The sequence below is a fragment of the Cebus imitator genome, unplaced genomic scaffold (assembly GCF_001604975.1).
Source record: "Cebus imitator isolate Cc_AM_T3 unplaced genomic scaffold, Cebus_imitator-1.0 Scaffold641, whole genome shotgun sequence".
Lineage (NCBI taxonomy): Eukaryota > Metazoa > Chordata > Mammalia > Primates > Cebidae > Cebus > Cebus imitator.
Window position 1 is genome coordinate 646,178 of NW_016107956.1, and position 10,241 is coordinate 656,418.

At 45.6% G+C, this 10,241-nt stretch overlaps 3 protein-coding genes across 4 annotated transcripts in view; 2 read left to right on the forward strand and 1 right to left on the reverse strand.

The window, feature by feature from the left end:
• The window catches only part of CRYAB (crystallin alpha B), a 73,779-nt gene that overhangs the window by 10,373 nt on the left and 53,165 nt on the right, over positions 1–10,241 (reverse strand). Inside the window, exon 4 of one of the 2 annotated variants that reach the window (XR_005198193.1) lies at positions 6,387–6,464. The exons of the other annotated variant lie outside the window; for it this stretch is intronic. The gene's annotated coding sequence lies outside the window, so the exon portion shown is untranslated. Of the gene's footprint in view, positions 1–6,386; positions 6,465–10,241 lie in introns of those variants that run through there. 2 annotated transcript variants of the gene reach the window in all.
• CUNH11orf52 (chromosome unknown C11orf52 homolog) lies at positions 175–8,911 on the forward strand. The gene is made up of 4 exons (XM_017517690.2): positions 175–508; positions 6,117–6,154; positions 7,562–7,623; positions 7,861–8,911. The coding sequence occupies exons 1-4, from the start codon at positions 477–479 to the stop codon at positions 8,107–8,109; spliced, it is 381 nt and encodes a 126-aa protein (XP_017373179.1). The 5' UTR covers positions 175–476; the 3' UTR covers positions 8,110–8,911.
• Positions 9,281–10,241, forward strand: part of DIXDC1 (DIX domain containing 1) — a 95,502-nt gene continuing 94,541 nt past the window's right edge. The window contains exon 1 of the mRNA XM_017517659.2: positions 9,281–9,420. The gene's annotated coding sequence lies outside the window, so the exon portion shown is untranslated. The remainder of the gene's footprint in view (positions 9,421–10,241) is intronic.

Sequence of the window (10,241 nt, forward strand, 5' to 3'; positions counted from 1 at the left end):
AAAAAAAAAAAAAAAAAAAAAACTGGTACCAATTACCTCTAAAGTGAAACTCAGTTAAACCTGAGTGGTACTGTGCAAACTACTACATAAGACACTCATCTATTATAGAGGATATATTTCAAAGACAGAGTGATGTAGCGGAGAAGCATTTCCTGAGGAAAACCAAGAGCCCTTTTCTATCTCAGGTTTCTTTTTATTGAATCTTGAAGCTCAAGTTCATGGCTTCATCAAAAGATGCTTCAAATCCTGAAGTTAGCTCTCACCTGGAGCCGGTGTGTTGTTCTACCCTTTGGCTGGGAACACAGTCACCTGGGAATCATTCCAGCAGGTGGCTTCTGAAGTCCAACCTGTTAGGTTGAAATCTGACACTGACACACACTCCGGGAGCTGCTGGCGGAAAGCTCAACCAGGAACCAGGAAATGCCCAAGCCTCTTGATGCATAAAAACAGCTGGGCTCCCTTGGAGACGGAGTGCCATGGGAAACCGGGTCTGCTGCGGGGGAAGCTGGTGAGTAGGGTGGAAGGGCAGAGGGAAACATCTATCTCTGTTGGTGGATGTGGAGGTCCTGAAAATCAGAGCACCTGGAGATAGTTGTCTGCCAGCCTCCCACTGCTACCTTCCTCTGTCTGGAAACTCCTGGTTCCAACACCAGAGCAGCACCTCCTTTCAGGAGATCTTAGAAAACAGAGCCAAGAGGCCGGGCACGGTGGCTCACACCTGTAATCCCAGCACTTTGGGAGGCCGAGGCGGGTGGATCACGAGGTCAGGAGATCGAGATCATTCTGGCTAATGTGGCGAAACCCCGTCTCTACTAAAAATACAAACATTAGCTGGGTGTGGTGGCTCGTGCCTGTAGTCCCAGCTACTCAGGAGGCTGAGGCAGGAGAATCACTTGAACCCGGGAGGCGGAGATCGCAGTGAGCCAAGATCATGCCACTGCACTCCAGCCTGGTGACGGAGCGAGACTCGATCTCAAATTAAAAAAAAAAGAAAAAGAAAACAGAGCCAAGCTAGCTGTCTGAGGAATGGCCAGGGCAGGGCAGGAATATTGAACTGGCATTGTTTTTCTGTGTTCTCTTCTTTTCTTTCCCCTTCTCTCCTTTCCCTTCTTCCCCAGATGAGAGTAATAATTGTAGCATTTGAGAGCTTTCTATGTGCCAGGGATTTTACAGTCTCATTTAATTTTTCCAACACTTTATGAGGTAAATGGTTTTCCCCTCCTCTTTTTACAGTCAGCTGAGAAACTGAGGCTCACAGAAGTTAACTAACTTGCCTAAGGTCACATGACTATAAGCAAGAAAACCAAGATTCCAACTGACTTCAGAGCCCACCTTTTGAACCATTGCATAATATTGCCTCCCAGATCAAGCAAGTCAACTTTGAAGCAATGTTTATTTAAAAGGGCAGAAGTGGCCAGGCGTGGTAGCTCGTGCCAGTAATCCCAGCACTTTGGGAGGCCGAGGTGAGAAGATCACAAGGTCAGGAGTTCGAGATCAGCCTGGCCAATATAGTGAAACCCCATCTCTACAAAAAAATACAAAAAAAAAAAAAAAAAAAAAAAAGATTAGCCAGGTGCGGTGGCAGGAGCCTGTAGTCCCAGCTACTTGAGAGGTTGAGGCAGGAGAATTGCTTGAACCCGGGAGGTAGAGGTTGCAGTGGGCCAAGATTGCACCACTGCACTTCAGCATGGGGGACAGAGCAAGACTCTGTCTCAAAAGAAAAAAAAAACGGCAGAAGTAAGTGGTCAGATGCAGTGACTCACACCTGTAATCCCAGCACTTTGGAAGGCTGAGACAGGCAGATGACTTGAGGCCAGGAGTTTAAGACCAGCCTGGCCAACACGGCGAAACACCATCTCTCCTAAAAATACAAAAAAAAATTAGCCAGGCATGGTGGCGCATGCTTGTAATCCCAGTTACTTGAGAAGCTGAGGCATGATAATCCCTTAAGCTTAGGAGACAGAGGTTGCAGTGAGCCAAGATTGCGCAAGTGGAGGCCAGCCTGGGTGACAGAGCAAGACTCTGTCTCAAAAAAAAAAGGAGTTTGAGACAAGCCTGGGCAACATAGGGTGGCCCCATCTCTACAAAAAAAATTAAAAATTAGATAGGCATGGTGGTGTGTGCTTGTAATCCCAATTACTTGGGAGGCTGAGGCAGGAGGTTGGCTTAAGCCCTTGAGTCAAGGTTGTAGTGAACCAAGATCACACCACTGCATTCTAGTCTGGGTGACAGAATGAGACCATCTCAAAAATAAAAATAAAAGGGAAGAAGTAGGAAAAAGAAGAACATCCATGGAATATCTGAATATGACTTTCACATTTATTTGCTATGTGACTATAGGTAGTAAGTCCCTTAATTTCTCTGTATCCTCACATGTAAAATATAGATAATACATCCTACATTGTGTAGATCACAGGCTTATTTTGAAGAGCAAAGGATATAGTGTATGTGAAAATCTCATAATAAATTATCTATGGCACTGTTACTGTTCTTTCCCAAAATTTTCATCACTGCCATAAATTCCTGGTTTTGGTTTTATCTTGTCTACTGCCTTCCATGCCTGGGGCAGGTCTTGAGGATGTCATGTTTTAGATAAAGCATCATTATATTTAGATAGACAAATGACATGCTTTGGAAAACAGATTTTGGAGTAGTACATTGGATTCAGGTCCTACTCTACTTACTCATTCATTTATGCATTCATTTATTAAGCAATATTTATTGAATATGTACTATAGGCACAGTGATAGACACAGAAGACATAGTAATAAAAGGACATTTGGTCCTTGGACTCGTTGAGTAAGAAATACCCTGAAGTTCCAACATCTGTTAACTGACTAAATAAATGACATATCCAATTAATGGAAAATATGTAGCCACTTCAAAAAGAATGTTGGAAGAAAACCTAACATCGTGGAAAATTTACTCTTTTTTTTTTTTTGAGATGGAGTTTCGCCCTTGTTGCCCAGGCTGGTGTGCAATGGTGCGATCTCAGCTCACTGCAACCTCTGCCTCTTGGGTTCAAGCGATTCTCCTGCCTCAGCTTCCCAGCCTCCCGAGTAGCTGGGATTACATGCATGTGCCACCACACCCAGCTAATTTTGTATTTTTTGTAGAGATGGGGTTTATCCATGTTGGCCAGGCTTATCTTGAACTCCTGACCTCAGGTGATCCGCCTGCCTCAGCCCCAGCCTCCCAAAGTGCTGGGATAACAGGCTTGAGCCATTGCGCCCAACTTTTAAAATTTTACTCTTTATTAAGTTAGTAAAAAGGGCCTTAGTTGACCCATCTGTAAAATGGGAATAGAAATATGTTTCCTGGAATGTCAGGACTGAAAAAATAAAGCACCTTTAAACTCTGAGGTGCCCTATAGACACAGGACATCCAGAAGCATAGAAAAGCTTCTAGAGAAGGAGATGTAACAGATTATTTTATTCTCTTTCTTTCCAAGTGTTGGTATTCTGTTTTCATTACTGGTTAGTTCTCTGGTGGTGACAGTCATTAGTAGTCAACTTTTACTGATGCTTATTATATGTTAGGAGCCATGCTAAGTATTTCACATTTTCTGTTTTATTTAATCCTCACAATAATCCCATGAGGTCTGAATTCCATTATCATACTCATTTTTGTTTTCTTGAGATGGAGTCTCACTCTATTGCCCAGTCTAGAGTGCAGTGGTGCAATCTTGGCTCACTGCAATCTCCACCTCCTGGGTTCAAGTGATTCTTGTGCCTCAGCCTCCCGAGTAGCTGGGATTACAGGTGGGCACCACCATGCCCAGCTAATTTTTGTATTTTTAGTAGAGATGGGGTTTCACCATGTTGGCCAGGCTGGTCTCGAATTCCTGACTTCAAATGATCCGCCTGCCTCAGCCTCCTAAAGTGTTGGGATTACAGGATTGAGCCACTGCACCTGGCCTATCATACTCATCTTATTAATAAGAAAACAGAAGCCTAGAGAGGTTAAAAATTTGCTGAAGGTCTCACAGCTAGTCTGACCTCATGAGTCTGACTCCACAGCCCATTCTAGAGACACTATACCAAACAGTCTAACCAAAATCTTTTTCTTTTCCTCTTCAAATACTAATAGGATTGGATAAAAATTTGTTCTCTATTTTTTGTTATCTCAATAAACCTCCTGAGACTTAAAGATATTACGAATATTGAAGATATTTTTATTTTAAAATATTCTTTGTTGTTATTGTTTCTGATTACAAGCCTAATAATCATTCATTGCAGAAAATTTAACTTCTTCAAAGAGCAGAAAATAAAAAGCAATCATAAATATAAGCACCCAGAGATGATGGGAACATTTTAGTGTATTTCCATATGTTTTTTAAATGTGCACAGCTTTTATTCCAAAGCATATCTGTTTACTAACCTAATAAAGAGTAAAATTTCCCATGATGTTAAGTGTTCTTCCAACATTCTTTATGAAGTGGCTACATATTTTCCATTAATTGGATATGCCATTTATTTAGTCAGATACCAAATGTTGGACCTTCAGAATATTTCCTATTTATTGCAATTTAAATAATGTTATAATGAATATCCATATTTGTACATGTATAATTATTTCTTAGGATATGGAATTGCTACATCAGTGGGTATACACATTTATGTTTAAGGCTTTTTACACTTATTGCCAATTGCATTCTAGAAGGATTGCACAACTTTTTATTCCTATTACCACTGTAAGAGAATGCCCACTTAGTTTCCTTAAATCTAAAAATAAAATCCCATCGCCTGTGAATCTAAATGAATATTTACTTCACTCCATTTGGGTTGTGTCCAGGCATTGCACAATATCTAACCTGAGAACAGGTTCTGTTCACTAACACTGGATAGGCCTAGTCTATGTATTTTAGGATAAGTATTTTCTCTATCCATTTAAATAAAAATAAGTAGGTAAAGAGTAGTAACAAGTGGCAAAGAATTAGAAGATTCTCTTGTTCTTAGGATAAGGCTAACTGAGCAGCAGTAACATAAAGCAAGAGCTGAAGTGGCAGAAGAGGAAGTAGAAAAACACAGAAGTAGTTTTTCTTCTGAACCACCTGTAGACTTTGGCTGGAGACTCAACTGCTGTCACCTAACTGAGCAAGCTGTAGCAAAACCAAAAATCACATCAAAACAGAAACCTCTGTCAAATGTGTGTGGAAAAATCCTGACTTTTTTTTTCCACAATAGTCCTCATGATTTAGAAATCAGTCTTATCTCTCTCTCCAATTAGCAAAGGAGGAAACTTCCCAGGAGATGAAAGATCAGACAAACAGGATTGGCTCTGGCAAGTTGGAAATGTACTAGCCAGAAAGCAAGAAAAAGAATCCAGAGTAAGCCCCAAACTATTTAGCCTATTTCCTCAGACAGTGTTGTCTTTCTGGACATCAAACAGTTACCAATCATGTAGACACATGGGCACCACTGGGGACCCCAGGGGCTCAGAAATAAATATAAGACGTCTGCCCTATGGTGAGGCAGGATAGCTGAGTCACTCACCAAATTCAGTGCTCCCTGTTCTGTAGACAAAGTTCTCTGAAACATGTTAAAGGTTAAACATCTCTCACTTTCTCTGTTAATTAAAAACAATGACAGGGAACTAGGGAGGGAGGTCACTTGTTAAGAAAGGGCTTTGAGGAGCTGGAACTAGTTAGCCCTGGTTGTGGCAGCTTCCATGAGTCCCAGAATGAAAGTCCCAGATTGGCAAAACCAGTTTAAAAAAAAAAGCACTGAAGAAGAGGCAAGAGGGTCTCTGGATTCAAGAATATTCTATCATTTGGCAGTCTTCCCTCACCCACTGCTGGGATTAGCCTGGTAGACAATCCCAGAATAGTCCTCAAGCCAGATACATCCTGGCATGTTGTGCCTGGTTGCCTGAGGCTGTATTTTGGGTCTGGTTATGTTAGTTGTACTACACCACCTTCCAGAACCATCTATCTGGGAGAAGTGTGGTACCCTTGACTAATGCTTTGGGACTGAACCTGGCTCAGCGTGAATCTTTGTTGGAGGGAGGTAGGGGAAGTTCATCAGAATGTTAGAGAGATCACAGAGCAAATGATGATGGAGGGAAGGCAGAGGCCAGGGCTCTTGCACATGGGTGATCTGTTTTTCCTGTCACAGGAGCTGCCCATCAACTTTCCAGAAGAAAAAGAAAAGAGGTAATTTTGGGGCTGGGGAGAGAGTCTGGGGGAGGCATATTAGAGAGACAATAGAATTGCCATCTTTGGAAACGGTATAAGGGTAGAAAAGGAGTGAAAGAATAAAGGGAGACAGAATATCAAAGAGAATCCTGGTTACTGTGTTCAAGACCAGTTCTCTGGATCTTATCCTTTCCATTATTTCAGAGTGGCAGGGTTGGTTTCAGCAAATATTTACTCAGCACTTATATTGTATGTGAGGATCTGTGTGGAGTCCCAAGGAAGCAGAGAGGCACAAGAAGAAAGACACATGATCTCAGCCCTGGAAGAGCTGAAAATCAAATTTAAGAGATAGATTCATATAAACAAACAATTGTAATATCATCTGCTGGTGCAATAATAGATGAGCTACACTCATGCTGTGTGAGAATGGGTGAAGACATTGATGTCAAAATGTCAAAGAAATAATAGCAAAGTGTCAGGCATCGTGGCTCATGTCTGTAATCCCAGCACTTTGGGAGGCCAAGGTGAACGGATCACTTGAGGTCAGGAGTTTGGGACCAGCCTGGCCAACATGGTGAAACTCTACTAAAAATACAAGAATTAGCCAGGCATGGTTGTATGGGTCTGTAGTACCAGCTACTTGGGAGGCCCAGGCACAAGAATCACTTGAACCTGGGAGGTGGAGGTTGCAGTGAGCCGAGATCGCCCCACTGCACTCCAGCACTTACCACCTTGCATTGTAAGTCAGTTTACTTATTTTTACTTCTTTGTTTCCCCTAGTAGGCTGTAAGCCCCCTGAAGCAGAGGAAACAGCCTACTCATCCTTCCAACCTGAGAGCATGACACAGAGCCTGGCACATAATGGGTTCTCATGTTGAACTGTTTTAGGAGCTGTTAAAATTGAGGATGGGAGATGTTATGGCCAGACTGTGAAAGGGCCAGATTGTAAACCCTGCTTTGGATTTAGGACTAGTAGACATAAAAGAAGTAAGAATGGGCCGGGCACAGTGGCTCAAGCCTGTAATCCCAGCACTTTGGGAGGCTGAGGTGGGTGGATCATGAGGTCAAGAGATTGAGGCCATCCTGGCCAACATAGTGAAACCCCGTCTCTACGAAAATACAAAAATTAGCTGGATGTGGCAGTGCATGCCTGTAGTCCCAGCTACTCGGGAGGCTGAGGCAGGAGAATTGCTTGAAGCCGGGAGAGGCGGAAGTTGTAGTGAGCTGAGATCGGCCACTGAACTCCAGCCTGGCACCTGGTGAAAGAGCGAGACTCTGTCTCAAAAGTAAAAAAAAAGGAAGTGAGAATGGAGGCAGAGAGATTAGACAGAAGCCTGCCGTAATTGTTTAATAGTGATTTGAAGAAGCAATCTCAATAGAGACAGGGAAGAGAGAATGGATTTAAGCTGAATTTCTTTCTCTCAGGAAGCCAAGCAAGATGGACACTGAAGCCGAAGCCACAACAGCTGCCGCAGAATGGCCCAAAGGTAATGACAGGCCTCTGTCCCCTCTCCAGGGCTGCTCGAACATGGGATCTCAGTACTCAAATCTTTTGCCCTGCAACAGACACATTTCAGTCACCTATAGAATCTGCTGGCTCTGTCTGTCCTCCTCTGCCCCTCAAAGGAGCAAAGCGGAGAGGCATCAGTTGACCTGCCCCTGCCTTGGAGGTGAGGGGCAAAACCAAGCTATGAATCTCCCTTAATGATATCCTTTCCTCGCAGGACCATGAAACAACAGGACATACGTATGAGCGGGTGTTACAGCAGCAAGGGTCTCAACAGAGGAGTCCAGGCCTCATGTCAGAAGACAGCAACTTACATTATGCTGACATTCAAGTGTGCAGCCGTCCCCAGCCACGCTCTGGCCAGGAAGTGAAACATATGCATTTAGAACACGCTACAGAGTATGCGATCCTTCGCTTCCCCCAGGCCACACCTCACTATGACAGCAAGAACGGGACCCTGGTGTGAGCCTTGGGGAGGCAGACCCAGCCATGTTAACCACTACTCCTCTGGGGGGGAATCTACTGCTTTGGAGAATTGGGTGGCAACCCAGGGATGTTGGCCATGTTTTAAGCTTAAAGAACTCCAGGCCGGGCGCGGTGGTGCACGCCTGTAATCCCAGCACTTTGGGAGGCCAAGGCGGGCGGATCACGAGGTCGAGAGATCGAAACCATCCTGGCCAACATGGTGAAACCCCGTCTCAAAAAAAAAAGAACTCCAAAGCCCCTGAATTGTGGGAGTCCCCAGTTTCTCCTCTGGCTTCTCACTTGCCATTGTTCGGTTGGAGTTATAGTTGATTTAGCTGTGGGTGGACAGAATTCCACATTGAGGTTAGGTGGCGTGTGCAGGGAGGTAGGTCTTCGACTCCACCTTTGTTGCTCCTGCTCTTGAAAAGCGCAGAAAGAGCAGATTACCCTATAAGCACGTGGGCTTATCTTGTCGGACTTGAATTAAATAGTATCATTTTTTTCACACACCTTAAACTCCAAAGCTGAAGGGGAGGTGCTCTGGAAAAGCATTCTGAGCTTTTGCACTCAGACACCAGGGCTGGTTTGGGCCATTTCTTCAGCGGCTGGATCCGGTTCCAGACCTTAACAGACAAATGGGGGAAAGGGGCTGAGGCGTGGACGAAGAGTTCTCCAACCACGGCCTACAGGACTTCAAGTCACTGAGACCGACAGCACAGCGAGGGCCGGAAACTTCCCTCGGCGGGACTGTGGGATCTCGCGGGTGCGGGGCCGCTTGGATCAATAAATGGTCTGAGGAACAAGCCTGACGCGTTTTCTGGGGCGGAGCTCCGAGTCTCCTTGCTAGGACAGCCGATCCCGTCCAGTTTGACGAGCGGTTCGAAGGTCCAGCCGGTAGAGAGCCCTTCCGGCCCCACCTCCAGGCCGCGGCCGGAGGCGGAGCTGGAAGGGGAGGGGTTTAGGAGAACAGGGGCCGGGCTCCCATTGGCAGAGGGCGCAGTTCCCTGGGCGGGGTCCATGCCGGCATTGGTTGTTGTCTGGCTCCTGGGAGGCGGGTCCGAAACGGCAGGGGCGGGATCTGGGCCGCAAGGGGTGCAGTCAGGACATGCAGGAGGAGGGATCCGGACGGCCGGAGGCGGGGCCAAGGACGGCAGGTGTTGGCTACAGCAGGCTGGAGGCGGGAGGGGCCTGGGTCCGGCCTTCGCATCACCATGGCAGCGGGAATGCGGCGGCAAAGCCAGAGCAGCGGCAGGCTGAGCCCCGGAGGGCTGCGGACAGAGATGCTGAACCAGATGGATCCATCTTTTAAGAGGTAGGTGCTGAAAGGTGACGGGTAACTGAAAAATATTAACCCAGTTGAGCAACCAGATTGAAACTGGGGACACGTAGAGGTGGCAAGGATGAAGTGGGTAGTAGGAGGCTAAAATTTCAAAGACCAAACCCGCTCTCAGCCTTGTGCATTCTTAGCCTGCAGTTCCTGCTTCAGACTTTCAGAGCTTGGAGAGGAGGGGTAACGCACTCCCCTTTCTCAGTCTATTCTCCGTTCTCCCCAAATACCGCTTCCTCTCGGCTGGTCACTAAGAGAGATGATTAAAGACGGGTAGCTTATTGAAAATGAAATTGTAGCACACACAAAAGTTGGCAATAATAGTATCAACCCCAAAAAGTGTAATAATTTAAAGCACTCGCAGCAAGTACGTAGTTTGTAGTCAAATGTTGGCTGCCATTATCATCATTACCATTATCACTTTTTCCCCGATCGTTGTCTGGCAAAGACTCCACGCAGGCGATTCAGAAAAGGTGGGTTGGAGGACTGCCCCCACCACTAATAGGTAGAGCAGCTCTCTAGCCTATTTGCTATATATTTAAATGAAGGTGGCCGGGCGCAATGGCTCAAGCCTGTAATCCCAACGCTTTGGGAGACCGAGGTGGTTCGAAACCAGCTTGGCCAACATGATGAAACCCCATCTCTACTAAAAAATGCCAAAAATTAGCCTGGCTTGATGGTGGGCGCTACTCGGGAGGCTGAGGCAGGAGAATCGCTTGAACCTGGGAGGCAGAGGTTGCAGTGAGCGGAGATCGTGCCACCGCACTCCAGCCTGGGCGACAGAGCAAGACTCGTCTCAAAAAAAA